The sequence below is a fragment of the Nicotiana sylvestris genome, chromosome 3, assembly GCF_000393655.2.
Source record: "Nicotiana sylvestris chromosome 3, ASM39365v2, whole genome shotgun sequence".
Lineage (NCBI taxonomy): Eukaryota > Viridiplantae > Streptophyta > Magnoliopsida > Solanales > Solanaceae > Nicotiana > Nicotiana sylvestris.
The window spans coordinates 183039419-183054661 of record NC_091059.1 but is presented as its reverse complement, the minus strand read 5'-3'; the positions used below and the strand labels follow the sequence as shown (position 1 = coordinate 183054661).

General features: G+C 37.3%; 1 protein-coding gene across 8 annotated transcripts in view; it reads right to left on the bottom strand.

The window, feature by feature from the left end:
- Nucleotides 1-15243, bottom strand: part of LOC104230228 (protein SLOW GREEN 1, chloroplastic) — a 36559-nt gene that overhangs the window by 3300 nt on the left and 18016 nt on the right. For 7 of the 8 annotated variants that reach the window (XR_711831.2, XR_711832.2, XR_711829.2 and 4 more), the window contains 10 exons: nucleotides 13479-13584; nucleotides 13314-13384; nucleotides 13069-13138; nucleotides 12433-12495; nucleotides 10552-10623; nucleotides 10361-10462; nucleotides 8464-8538; nucleotides 2479-2595; nucleotides 741-857; nucleotides 239-295 (listed from right to left, as the gene is read on the bottom strand). Coding sequence is in view for 4 of the 8 variants with exons in the window: in XM_070171252.1 (XP_070027353.1) it covers nucleotides 239-295; nucleotides 741-857; nucleotides 2479-2595; nucleotides 8464-8538; nucleotides 10361-10462; nucleotides 10552-10623; nucleotides 12433-12495; nucleotides 13069-13138; nucleotides 13314-13384; nucleotides 13479-13584 (850 nt within the window). In the remaining 4 variants the exon portion in view is untranslated. The remainder of the gene's footprint in view (nucleotides 1-238; nucleotides 296-740; nucleotides 858-2478; nucleotides 2596-8463; nucleotides 8539-10360; nucleotides 10463-10551; nucleotides 10624-12432; nucleotides 12496-13068; nucleotides 13139-13313; nucleotides 13385-13478; nucleotides 13585-15243) is intronic. The other variant, XM_009782972.2, reaches the window with a different exon arrangement.

The window sequence follows — 15243 nt, the reverse complement described above, 5'->3', positions numbered from 1 at the left end:
AGTATTTTGTTTATAGAAATTATAGAAAATAATTGCAAGGGAAAGGGAGAGTTAACACAAGGCCCCAGTTGGCTTTAACTACCTAATAATCTCAAGCCAAGGACCTCATGCCAAAGGAGAAGCATAGCACGTTGATCATTGTCTCTTAAAAAGACGAAGATGGAAGGAAGCGTTTATCTTGGTGTCAGCTTATGGGAAGGGTGTCTGAGACTATTCATATTGCTATTCATATACTCACTTGTATAAACATTCTCTCAGCATCACCAACATTTCCGTTCTCTTTCAAAATAATACCCTGCACAAATCGAGATGATCAATATCTTAAACCTATAAATAAAACACTAAAATTTAAAAAATAATTATCACGTCATTATGAAACATTTTCCAATGTATAGGATATTATGCTATTTATTGATTACTATTCCTTTACAGTACTTTGAAATTTGCTGAAAACTAGCAATTTATTCCTTAAATGCTACATTTCACACTATCCTTTGAATCTTATCTCTACTATCTCCACATTAAAATAAGCTTTGCAGATTAGGAACTCTAGTATTTCTTTAGTAATTAAACTTAACGTCAATTACACAATATTACTAAAGTGTGTCAATACTAAAAATTGCACAAAACACAATTTTCGGATCACCCAAATGTGTAATCCACTTATCGCGCAAACTTTAAGTGAAAGAATATGGAAATAACCATCGCGGTAAAATATATAAGGACCAGATGGAAAAAACCTTTGCTAAGTAACCCCTAAAGTCATCAGGATAGGTAGAAATGAGTTGATTATATACAGACACCGCATCGCTGACACGGCCCCATTCTGAGTATGATTTTCCAAGAAGCAGGTCAATCTGTAAAGGAGAAGAAAAAAAATCAACATAACCACAAGCAATGAGTGCATTCGTTCAAGCACAAGAGTGCAACACTCCTTGCCTTTGAGACTGGTGCCTTAAATAGTTATATGAGTGAAAGATACCTTGTACAATTTCCCCCTTCCCTTTCAGCTAATCCAAAAGTTCAGTTCGCTCAAAAGTGGCTCGCCATTAAGGAAAGTGGTTATTTACTTGTTTATTTCACTTGCATAGTAGGCCAAATTAAATATAAAGACTAGTTTTGTGAAAACAGAAAACACAATTTTGCATTAAAAGACTAGCTCATAATGCTTTGGAGGATAAAGAGTTGTACAGAAGTTAGCAACAAGAGAAAAGTTCCAAATTGTCATTGACTACTTAATTGCCTCATTTTCTTGAATAGGATTTTCAAAATTACATTTGGCACTTACAAAATAGATGACATGAGAGAGCGTGATTGGTAAGGGTTCCAGATAAGATCCTATCAACCTCTTGCCTATGCTATGCATAGAGGAAAAGACGAAACAACTTTGTACAAAGGCGGATTTAGAATTTATAGAACATGGGTGCACCACTATAGAAAGAAGAACAAAAAAAGTATTTAGTGGGAATTGATCCCTCTTCTTTTGGATAAATAACTCAGCATTCACCCAAGTGTACCATTGAACCATTTTGGAGCATAAGGGCCAGCAAATAATATTTGATCAATTCTAGGAATTATGTACAAAAATACCAGTTTGGCAGAAAGATCATGGGTTCACGTGCATCATAATTTGGGCCTAAATCTGCACCTGACTTTGTATATCTTGTGGCAAGAAGTTAATACTCATTAAGAGCCCGTTTGGATGAGCTTGTTTTAAGTGACTTTTAAGCCAAAATAGCTTTTAAGCCATAAGTTAGGAATTCTAACTTTTGGCTTTTGGCTTGTTTTTGTCATTTTAGCTTAAAAACAAGTGCTTAAAAGCACTTTTTTACTTTATCCAAACACTACAAAATGGTTTAAAAGCACTTAAAACAGCCAATCCAAACGGGCTCTAAATGTGCACTCTGCAGTATTCGCTCATATTAACCAACAGTACCTAACACATTTGAACAGCTTTACAATTGAACTAAGTGAAAGAACTGTAGAAATTGTTAACAGCTTTGAACATGATATTCTGGTAGTGCTAGTCATCTAACGCTAGAAACTTCTTCTCCATTGTCATTTCCTCAAATTATTAACTAGATTTTTATTTTTATTGATCTCTACTGTTGGTTTCATTCTCTGACATCTGCTCCAATGTATCGGACAGACGTGATAGTGGTGCGCCAATGTGTATTATTTGGATTCATGTGGTAAACTTTTTATAGATGAAGAAAGTTTTACATGCTACAAGATGAGTTAGTGGAAACATGATAAAACCTAACAACTATTTCCTCCGGTGTTCAGAGTGCAGGTGGCAACTCATCTAAGTTTCAAAGAGAACTTATATTTTAGATAAATTTACATGTTTAGAAATTCAAAGTTAGAAATATTTAATAAATGTTTGAGAATTTGTTTACTCTCCAAATAATAATTTTTGCCAAACAAATTAGGACTAAGGGACTAGCAGATTTGACATGCTATGATATCAAAGCTTACTTGAATTGGGTCAACATCTGACTTTGATTTCACTGCACTCTTCTTGATTCCATCACTGCTACCGATAGTTTTTTCTTCATTTAGACGTTTGCGAGATGCCAAAAGCATTTGAACAGCCTAAAAAAGTAACATAGTCATATCAAGTCCACATATTGACATGAAAATGATAGGAATTCAGATTTAATTATGTTATTATAGCAACAAACATAATTGATGAAGGATTCAACCTCTAGATCCGCACCCATATTGGACACACTCACCCGAGTCCAAGTAGACTATGTATAATATGGTAGGTAATTGATCCCTATGCTAATTTTATAATTAAAATAGAGAATATCGTAAGGCATATTATAGAAAGCTTTATAAGATTTCATTAATCAAGTGATGAATCAAGACGTATATGAATTTCGACACATGTTACATGCACTCATGCATAGACATGAATCCTGCACAGATACTTTATTTTGTCGTATATTTTGAAGGATCCATGTGAAGCACCGAATATATGTCATATCCAATTTTAACAAAGGTGCATCATTAACATGGCAGGAGTTTGAGAAGAAAACATTCATAAATATCATACCCTTGGCGAAAGGCTAAAATCTTAGGCAGTTTACATATCCAGTTTCACATAGTATCTTGAACACCAATGAGCGCAATACATTTTTACAGTTTTCACTCAACCTCAATGCATAATATTCATTTTGTCCATAATTGTTCATACTTCTAGGACTCACTTTTCTACTTATGAACAATGGTTATTGTTGAATGATGGAGGATTTCCAAGAAGATATTCTCCATATCAAGATTTGATCCTCTAAGATCTTTCCATATCAAATTTTGATTCTTTGTTTTATTTTATTTTGTATAATCCCAGATTTTATGGGATTTTGTTTCTAACCTCTTCTTGTATATAAAGCCATGTATATGACATTCAAAAATATGAATGAAATTATTCAAGTTTCTTACTCTTTCCACATGGTATCATAGCCTTAGGCTTATTACTGATAGATTTTTTTCATTCATCCATCTTTTCATCACATTTGTCCTCTTTATTCCGCCCAAGGGTTGAAACCATTTGAAAACCATGTCCGAAGAGAGTACTATTGCGAATACTCCAGTCTCTGAAAATGTTTCTGCCACGGTAGAGCATAGCTCTATAGTTTCAACTGGAGATTCACAAAATATTCAAGCCTCTTATCGGTTGAATGGAAAAAATTATCTAAAATGGTCTCAGCTTGTTCGTACCTTTCTAAAAGGTAAAGGGAAATTAGGACATCTCCTCGGTACAGGACCATCCAAAGAAGACCCCAAGTTTGATGCATGGGATGAACATGATTCAATGGTGATGTCATGGTTATGGAACTCCATGCTTCCAGAAATTAGTGATACTGTTATGTTTCTGAATACTGCTAAGGAAATTTGGGATGCAGTGAAGGAGACATACTCTAAAGTTCATGATGCTGCCAGGATCTATGAAATAAAAACAAAATTATCTACAACAAAACAGGGAGCTCGATCTATCACTGAATATTCTAACCTTTTACTGGGGTTATGACAAAAGATGGATCACTATCAATGCATTCAAATGCGTTGCACAGGCGATGCTGTAATTTTGAAAAGATTTATTGAAAAAGAAAGGATTTATGATTTTTTTGCAGGGCTAAATGCAGAGTTTGATGCTGTACGAGTGCAAATTTTAAAGAAAGAAGATCTGCCATCATTGAATGAGACAATGGCCATTATACGAACAGAGGAAGGACGGAGGAGTGTTCTGCTTGAAACTCAAATAAATGAAGGATCAACTCTTATGACAAAAGGGACAAATAAAAAGGAATCTGGAGTTTCACAATTGGAGAGCACCATCAAGCCCGCAAGTTCATTCAAACCGATAGTCAACAGAGACAATCTTTACTGCACTTACTGCAAAAAGTACCGGCACACGAGAGAGATGTTGGAAACTCAATGGTAAACCTCCAACCAAAAATACTTTTGATGGAACGCAGACACACATTGCTAGCAGCCCTCAGGTTGATAAAAAAAGTCCATTAGTCCCAGAATTCAACAAAGAAGATATTGAGAAATTGAAGACATTGCTGGAATCTCTGGAGATATCATCTTCGGCAGGTAGTTGTTCAATGGCCTTTGCAGGTATTTCTTCCACTTTTGTTGCTAATGTTAGAGACAAATTTTCTCCAATGTGGGTGGTTGATTCCGGGGCAACTGATCATATGACTTGTTCCTCCCATCTCTTTATATCATATTCACCTTGCCCTAGCTATAAAAAAATAACTATAGCCGATGGTTCAGTTATTACTGTAACTGGCCAAGGAGATATACAACTGGGAAAGTCTTTGATACTTAAGAATGTTCTTCATGTCCCAAAGTTATTTGCAAATCTCATTTCTGTCCACAAAGTCACCAAAGATTCCAAATGCAAAGTAACCTTTTTCTCTTCATATTGTGCATTTCAGAAACAGGACACGAAGGAGATGATTGGGCGTGCTAGTGAGAAAGGTGGTCTTTATTTTCTGGATTTTCACAATGGTGGAGATACAATTAAGAATTCCTTATCTAGTTCATTCTTGTCTGAATCTGTTATGTCCAATAAAGAGAGAGTTTGGCTCTATCATCGTCGCTTAGGTCATCCTTCTTTTTATGTAATCAAGCTAATGTTTCCATCATTATTCAAAAATTTGGTTGGAGTCTTTTCATTGTAAAGATTGTGAAATCGCAAAACATAAACGTGTTTCCTTTCCAATAAGCAACAAAAGATGTCAGACTCCATTTTCTCTTATTCATTGTGATGTATGGGGACCCTCTTCCATTCCTAATATTTCCGGTGCTAGATGGTTTGTGTCATTCATTGATGATTGTACAAGAGTAACATGGATCTATTTGTTAAAGCAAAAATCAGATGTCAGTCACGTTCTTCCTACCTTTTTTAATCTGGTTAAAACCCAATTTGATGTGACAATTAAAAGATTCCGTTCTGATAATGCCAAGGACTACTTCAATCAAAACCTCTCTGTTTTCTTCAAAAATGAGGAAATTATTCACGAATCTTCATGTGTCAATACTCCTCAACAAAATGGGATAGCGGAGAGAAGAAACGGTTTGTTACTTGACATTACTAGATCACTATTGTTTCACAAAAAGGTTCCAAAACAGTATTGGGGGGAAGCTGTCCTAACTGCTGCATATCTTAGTAACAGAATACCATCAAGAATTCTGAATTTTAAGAGCCCACTTGATACTCTTAGGAGTTTCTTCCCGAATTTCGAAAATTCCAGTAAATTGATTCCTAGAATCTTTGGGAGTATTGCCTATGTTCACATTCATTCTCAGAATAGAGGCAAATTAGATCCACGTGCTTTTAAGTGTGTTTTCATTGGATATTCTCCTACTCAAAAAGGATATAAGTGTTACCAACCATCAACCAAGAAGTTTTTTGTTTCAGCTGATGTCACATTTGATGAAAGTGAGTCATTTTTTAAAAATTCTTACATTTAGGGGGAGTCATTGGATGGAAAAGGATCTCTAGACTTATCACTACTTGATTTGTCTATTCCTAGCCATGACAAATCCTTATCTATGTCCTTGCCTGAGTCACCATCTCTTAACTCATCTGAGTCACTAAATCCTAATGAACCTATTCAGTCTTCTAATCTTGATATAGATAAAGGAATTCAAGAAAGTAATCCACCATTGCAGATTTATTCTAGAAGAAAGAGGCTAACTGATCAAACTACTCAACCACAATTATCTCCTCATGTTCCTGCTCCTAATACCTATCCTGAACCTGTTGAACCATCAGAAACACCAAACCAAACTGAACATGAAGATCATAACCAAACAAATGATCTTGACCTTCCCATTGCACTTAGAAAAGGAATCAGAACCTGCACACAACACCCTTTGTGCCTTTCCTTGACATATCAAAATCTATCCCCAAGCCATAAAGCTTTTCTCAGTAACCTCCACACAATTCCTGTTCCAAAAAATTTGTCTGAAGCATTAGGCAACAAAGAGTGGGAAGAAGCTATGAAGATGGAAATGGAAGCATTGCAGAAGAATAAAACTTGGGAAATTGTGGAATTACCAAAAGGGAAAAAGCCGGTAGGGCGTAGATGGGTGTTTACCGTGAAATACAAGTCCGATGGGTCTATAGAAAGATTTAAAGCACGTTTGGTAGCAAGGGTTACACACAGACCTATGGAATTGATTATTTGGAGACTTTTGCCCCAGTGGCAAAAATGAATATAGTGAGGATCTTATTGTCATTGGCTGCGATTTTTAATTGGAACCTACAACAATTTGATGTTAAAAATGCTTTTCTACATGGAGATTTAAATGAGGAGATCTATATGGAGGTACCACCTGGTTTTGAAAGCAAGAAGGGAATGGTATGTAGACCGAAGAAGGCACTCTTGGACTAAAGCAATCACCCCGTGCATGGTTTGGAAGATTTGCAAAGGTTATGATCAAGCTAGGCTATCGGCAGAGTCAAGGAGACCACACTTTGAACATAAGGCACTCAAAAACAGGAAAGGTAACTGCTCTACTAGTCTATGTAGATGATATCATAGTAACAGGTGATGATTCAGAGGAGATACACAATTTGAAGAATTGTTTACTCGAGGAATTTGATATCAAAGATCTTGGAAAATTAAAGTATTTTTTGGGAATTTAAGTAACACATTCTAAACAAGGAATCTTTATTTCCCAACAAAAATATGTGCTTGATTTGTTGAAAGAAACAGGAAAATTAGGGTGTAAACCAGTGGTCACACCAATTAATTATAATCATGGGTTGTGTAATTCTCCAGAAGATTCTGTGGTAGATAAAGGCTCGTATCAAAGGCTTGTAGGGAAATTGATCTACTTGTCCCATACAAGGCCAGACATTGCTTTTGCTGTAAGTGTCGTTAGCCAATTTATGCATGACCCCAGAGAAATGCATCTCCAAGCGGCGAACAGGATTCTACAATATCTTAAAGGAAGCCCCGAAAAAGGAATACTATTCAGAAGAGGAGGAGACATGGTTTTAGAGGCTTATACTGATGCGGATTATGCTGGTTCATCAGTGGATCGAAGGTCAACTTCTGGATACTGTACCTTTTTAGGAGGAAATATTGTGACTTGGAGAAGTAAAAAACAGAATGTGGTGGCCAGATCAAGTGCAGAATCCGAGTTCAGATCTATGGCGATGGGAGTTTGTGAGTTGTTATGGCTAAAGATAATCCTTGATGATTTGAAGATAAGATGGGAAGGACCTATGAGACTATATTGTGACAACAAATCAGCAATAAGTATAGCTCATAATCTTGTACAGCATGATCGCACTAAGCATATTGAGGTAGATAGACACTTCATTAAGGAGAAATGTACACCATTTGTATCTACAAAAGATCAGTTGGCCGATGTTTTAACAAAAGGACTGCCAAACAATGTGTTTCAAGACCTGATAAGCAAGCTAGGAATGGAAGATATCCATTCACCAGCTTGAGGGGGAGTGTTGAATGATGGAGGATTTCCAAGAAGATATTCTCCATATCAAGATTTGATCCTCTAAGATTTGTCCATATCAAGTTTTTGATTCTCTAAGATCTTTCCATATCAAATTTTGATTCTTTGTTTTATTTTATTTTGTATAATCCCAGATTTTATGGGATTTTGTTAGATTTTATGGGATTTTGTTTCTAACCTCTTCTTGTATATAAAGCCATGTATATGACATTCAAAAATATGAATGAAATTATTCAAGTTTCTTACTCTTTCCACAGTTATGATGGTAAATATGGATACTCTTTTCTCTTCAGTTCCAACAAAGAAGACACCTTCACATTTTTATCAGATCTGACAAATTCTCAAGCTGTCAAAAATGTGGTTAACTGGGACAAAGAAACTGAGAATCATTTCCTGTCTTGTAGTGCAGGCAATGAAATAATTGAAAAAGAGGAAACAGCATATTGACCAACCAACCTCATCTGGCTTCTTTGCAGCTATCAGTGCATTTGTAAGACCACGTAGAACTTCAAAATCAATAGTTCCGGACACCTGTAAGACCATCCTAGCAGGTTATTCAACCTTGTGTAAGTGCTGAAAAAACTTGGTCTGAATAATGTCTAATTAAATTTGTGTTTGTGGGATTCTGATATGGTCAACTAACATGACAAAACTTATATATATATATATATAAATCACAGAGCTTTCAGGGTAGGTAGATGTTTAGATTCCTAGGTAAAGTATTTTCAAGTTAGCATTCATCCATGTAAAGGGAGCTACAAGAAGAGGAAGAACATGAGGTTTCAAAAGAGGTACACACCATAAACAATGATAAACTATTTAAAGTAACTGTTAAATAGTTGTGTAAATAAGTATAGTCCACATGAAATAAGAGTACAATATGTATTGTGTATAGTTATAAATAGGGCACAGTATGTATCGACAAGAAGGTTGCTCTGATGGTAAGCAACCTCCACTTCCAACCAAGAGGTTGTGAGTTCGAGTTACCCCAAGAGCAAGGTGGGGAGTTCTTGGAGGGAAGGATGCTGAGGGTCTATTTTGGAAACAACCTCTCTACCCCAAGGTAGGGGTAAGGACTGCGTACACACTACCCTCCCCAGACCCCACTAGTGGGATTATACTGGGTTGTTGTTGTTGTTGTTGTTGTATTATAGTTAAAACATCAATCAATAATATAATTTTTCTATTATTTTCCTATTACCAGGCAGGATAAGATTAGGAATGAAGTTATCAGGGACAAAGTGGGCATGGCTCCGTGGAAGACAAGTTGCAGGAATCGAGAATGAGATGGTTCGGGTATATGAAGAGGAGAGACATTGATGCCCCGATTAGAAGGTGCGAGAGGTTGATCATGACAGGTCAGAGGAAGGGTAAAGGGAGGTCTAAGAAGTATTGGGGAGAGGTGATTAGGCAGTACATGACACCTAAGTTGCTCGGACTCAGGTGTGGGTATCCGATACGAGGACGGATCCGAGTATCAGATTCGGCAAAATCTAAATTTTAAGATTCGGTGGTGCGGATCCGGATATGGATACTGGTGCGGGGATTCGACTAATAAAAAATAGAGCTATAAAAATATTAAAATTTTTGAGAGATATTCTGTGAAAAACTTACATAAATATTGTAAAATTCAATCTTTCATTCTTCAAGATGGACATTATTCTTTCATTCTCCTAAATCTGTTTTATTTTTTATTTTGAGAAATCAAAATCTTAATTTTTCTCCCAAATTTGTCGATGGACTCCGGTTAAAGTGTCCCAAGTCAGTTGACCGAATCCAGGATGTATCCCGCTCCCGCTCTCATCCTTGTCTCGTATCGAGACGGGGACGACACCAAAATCGAAGAGTCCGCGGAACTTAGCATGGCACTACTTCAGCTTACCGAGGACATGACCCTCGATAAGAAGGTGTGGAGGTCGAGAATTAGGGTTGTGGGTTTGACAGGTAGTCAAGAGTTTCCCCTAGTCTTACCAGTAGTATTAGTACCAGTCTTATATTTTCCTATTTCTGGTTCTTGTTATTACACGGTGTGTCATTCTTACCAGTAGTATTGACACTATTCTTGTATTTTCGTATTCCTAGATCTTTGCTATTTACATGATGTGCCGTCTGCTTCCATTCTCCTATTACCTTGTTGGTGCTATTGTTTGTTTATTGCTTCCTTTTCACTGTTCCTGAGCCGAGGGTCTATCGAAAACAACCTCTACCTTCATAGGGTAGAGGTAAGGTCTGCGTACACATTACCCTCTCAAGACCCCACTTGTGGGATTTCACTGGGTTTGTTGTTGTTGTATTTCTCATAGTAACGAAGTATACTAGAATAGGCATCTTATCCAGCATATAAGCTACTGACCATGGCAGACATCCTAAAAGCAGCAGCACTTCCTTCATAGTCCTTCAGTTCATATTTGACTTCTCCAAGCAAACGGTAGACATCAGGGTCATTCGGTTTCTTCTGCATTTGCAAACAGGTTATTTCATGATATCCATATGGACTCGAAAAATCTCTTCATAAACAAAATAATACATCAGCCAAAAGAAAACCTTAATCAAATCCTCAAGAAGGGAAGAGGCTCGATTGTACTCCCCCAGTTGAACTAAGGTCACAGCAGCTCCCTGCAAACCATTTAAAGAAACTTACACAGTTGTTCATTCTCAAAAAAAGAATCTTACACAGTTGCAGAATGAAATTTTAGAAAGTGGTCGTTTGGACTTATGCCATCAAAAGAGAATTTGTCAAACAAGAATTCTTACATAGCATTATAAAGGAAAATCCATATAATTGACAGGGCACAACGAGCATTTCTATCTTTCATCTCCTAAGAAGCACAAAAGAGCAATTCTTTTCTGAGGAATTTCTATCCAAAGCAATACCGACAATTTTTACAATTATCAGCCTTGTAGTCTGAAATTCACTGTTACTACCTCTATCAGCCCCCACAGAGAATTTCCCCTTTTGACTTCCACAAGACAGCTAATAGTTAAACTTCTGGACCTTAGGAAACCAATTTGACATAACCCATATAATCCACAATTTGATACTCAAATTTATTAGGGATTCCTATACCGTGAACCTCAAGCGCTGGCACTCAATAAAGAATGCACCTTTTCAGCAAACAATTGTTGTGGCCTTAATAAATCATGACCCAATCCACTTGATTGTTGTTGGAATATAGGAAAGAGAAGGAGAGTGAGAAATTAAACCCATGTTTTTCCGGAATAAGAACCTGTAGAAATTTGATACCTCCTTTCACCTAAATATCACCCAAATGTGATCATTTTTGGTAAGGGTGACTGGGACAAGACATCAGTGTGGATTGAAACTATGATGCACAGGGATGTTGAGGACAAGGGGCATCATAAGGTTTCATGCTAGGCGAGGAATTAGTCGGTTAGGTCAAGTATAGTAGTTGCACACCAACAAAAAGTTGTCAAAATTTAAATATGAATATCAACTAACCCTGGGACTTTAGTGTTGCCGAACTGCGAAATTGTCTGCTCGATTCAAGCTGAATGACTCATTGTAAAAGAAATGGGTTGATGTCCATCAACTAACATAGCAAAAACAATTGGAGGCAAAGAACCACATAGTCTAAGGGTTCCAAAGTCTCTTGTAAAAGATAAGAGACTTGCTTTCATATCGTAACTCCCATAAAGTTAATAGAGCAGGGAAACGATGGGTGAGCAATGTTTAACTTGCAAAACGTTTTCACCTCCATACGCAATAAGTTAACTTTTCCACCCAGAGCACAAGTATATGCCACTCAAGGAGTCTAAACTAAGTGGGCGTTTGGACATAAGAATTGTAAAATTCCAAAAAAGGGTGAAAAAAATTTTCAAGTGAAAATGATATTTGATATTTGATATTTAGACAAGAGGGGTTGCTCTGATGGTAAGCAACCCCCACTTCCAACCGAGAGGTTGTGAGTTCGAGTCCCCCCAAGAGCAAGGTGGGAAGTTCTTGGAGGGAAGGATGTCGGGGGTCTATTTGGAAACAGTCTCTCTACCCTAGGGTAGGGGTAAGGTCTGCGTACACACTACCCTCCCCAGACCCCACTAAGTGGGATTATACTGGGTTGTTGTTGTTGTTGTTGTTGTTGTTGTTGTTGTTGTTGTTGTTGTTGTTGTTGTTTTTGAAGTTTCGTGAGTGATTTGAGTGAATTTTGAAAAACAGGTTTTTGGAGTTTTTCAAATTTTCGAAAATTTCCAAAATGCATCTTCAAGTGAAAATTGAAAATTTTATGAACAAACGCCGATTTCGGAAAAAAGTGAAAATCTTTTGGAAAAAAGGAAAAAATTTCTTATGTCCAAACGGGCTCTAAGTAGGTATGCTATATCCTGATGAGCGAAATGAGAAATTCTGAAACTGTAAGCATAGGATTACAAACAAAAACATCTTAAATTACATCATATACAATAACTCACTTCAAGGGAGATTGAATCCTCTGGTGATGAAGCCAGTGTTGCCTCAATCTGCTGAAGCGTCTTCTGCAAAAGCATCAAATCTGATGATATTTCAACAATATATAGGGAAATAGATAAGGAAAATATCATCTAATAACAGAGCACACATATAGGCGTCCATGAAATTATACAAAATTGAGTGAATTTAACATATTACTAACAGTTTTTTTTCCTAAAGAGCTTCTATATGTAGAAATTGCTAGCATAGCACATTTTTATATCCTAAAAATTCATTTAACTCCATTTGGACCTGTTTCGTACTTTCATCCAATACCTAGTATTCAGGAAAACGCACACAACAGAGAAAACAAAAAACTGTGTATTGAAGAATGTGCATATAGAGAAAAGTTGTGCCTAAAAAACTGTGTATTGAAGAATGTGCATATAGAGAAAAGTTGTGCCTACTGACTAGCAATGAATACTACAGACAAAAGCCCATTAGATAGATGACAGGGATTGGCAATAGACGCCTTCACTGATATTGCCTATTCTTTCTGCAGCAATTCAACTGAACTCAAAAGTATGTCTTTCCTTTCTTATAGTTGTACTTGTACACTAGAAAAAAAATTAATTTTAATGTGACAGCAATCATTTTACCAGGAGGTTAGCTCTCTCATCTTCAGCAATTCTCTTATCAGTGCTGGCAATCTCCTCAGTGGGACTAACACTGCACCAATGGCTTCATTAGGATTACGTTAAGGAAAAAACTGAAAAGAAATAAGCAACAAGCAAGTCATGAAACTTTGTAACCTCTTGATTGAGTAGAAAAGAAAACCAGGATGCAAATGATGAGATCTATTTGATAACTAATAGCCAGCATAGTTGGAAGCACCACAATCTACCTTCCAGAAGGAAGAAAGTCACCAAGTGCAAATACGAGTCCAAATACAATAACAGCTGCTCCAACTCCAATCTATTAAATTCCACATGAATCTATTAGTGGCCATATGAAGAAAGAACTCAGATTGGATCAACATGGAGATGTGTCAGCTCCATTATAGTACTACCTTGGTACCCAATCCGATTGTAGTACTTTCGGACTCGACCGGAGCATCATAGTCAATTGCTCCGTATGCTTTCTCTTCCTCTGCTTTTTTCTGCTTTAGTGCCAACCTACCAGTTAGTGGAAATGCCAGTCAATGAAACACATTTTAATCAATGAAGAAGAAAAGAGAAAAAAGGATAATGTCATCAACAAATTAGTGACATAGTCCACAAAAATGGAAATAAAAAATCTAAATGAAGGAATTAGACATCAATATTTGACACAGCATAGATTTAGCATAGTCAACAATGTAGAAGCAGCTTACTTTATAAGAACAAAGAATATCCCAAAGTAGCCTAGAACATAACGCAGAAGTTGAAATTGACATCAATTAGCCCCGGAATCTGAGGTCTAAATCTAAGTTGCTCCGACATGGCAGTTAGGTGCCGCACCCGTGTCGACACGACACTAGTATGGGTGTGGGTATGGGATCCGTATTGGATCTGGTCAAACAATTTTGGGCACTTTGACCACGACGGACGGAAAAATTTGAGACTGATATACAATTTGATTCCCGAAATCAAAACCAAAATTAGGGTAAATTTGAAGAAAATAGCATACCTTATCTAGGAAATCTATCCTGAGAATAAAAAAGAAAGCCACATTTTACAAGCTATACATAAGTATTCCCCAAAATTTCTCATAATTTAGAAATACTTTATATTTTTATTTTTTGAATTATTTTTAGCCGGATCCTTGCACCCGTATCCGTATCCCTGAATCTTAGAATTTACATCTCGAAGGATCCGACCTCTAGATCCGCACCCATGTCGGACACCTACACCGGTGTCCTAGCAACTTAGGTCTAAATACTTGATCGCGACACTTGTAACCAGTGATCATTCAGTCAGTCTCTAGCTTGGAATGCAAGCAAGTTCGGTTTCATGCCAGGGCGGTCGACTAAAGAAGCCATTCAACTGGTAAGGAGGTTGATGGAATAGTATAGGGAGACGAAGAATGACTTGCATATGGTGTTTATTGACTTAGAAAAAGCCTATGATAAAGTCCTTAGGGAGGTTTTATGGAGATGTTTGGAGATTAGTGGTGTCCCGGTAGCGTACAATTAGGGTGATTAAGGACATGTACAATGGAGCTAAGACTCGGGTGAGGACGGTGGGAGGTGACTCGGACTATTTCCCAGCAGAGATAGGGTTGCATCAAGGATCAGCTCTTAGCCCATTTTTATTTGCCCTGGCGATAGATGTGTTGACGCGATTCATTCAAGGAGAGGTGCCATGTTGTATGTTATTTGCAAATGACATAGTGCTGATTGATGAGACGCGTTGTGGGGTTAAATGCTAGGCTAGAGGTGTGGAGACAGACCCTGGAGTCTAAAGGTTTCAAGTTGAGCAGGACGAAGACAGAGCACTTGGAGTGTAAGTTCTGTGTTGGGGCTCATGAAGCAGAAGTGGAAGTGAAGCTGGATACACAAGTCATCCCCAGGAGAGATAGTTTCAAATATCTTGGGACTGTGATACAGGGTAACAGGGAGATCAACGAGGATGTCGCACACCGTATTGGAGCGGGATGGATGAAATGGAGGCTCGTTTCGGGTGTTTTGTGTGACAAGAATGTGCCACCTAAACTTAAGGGCAAGTTCTATAAAGCGGTAGTTAGACCGACCATGTTGTCTGGAGCCGAGTGTTGGCCAGTCAAGAAATCCCATGTTCAGAAGTTGAAAGTAGCGGAAATGAGGATATTGAGATGGATATGTGGGCATATCAGGA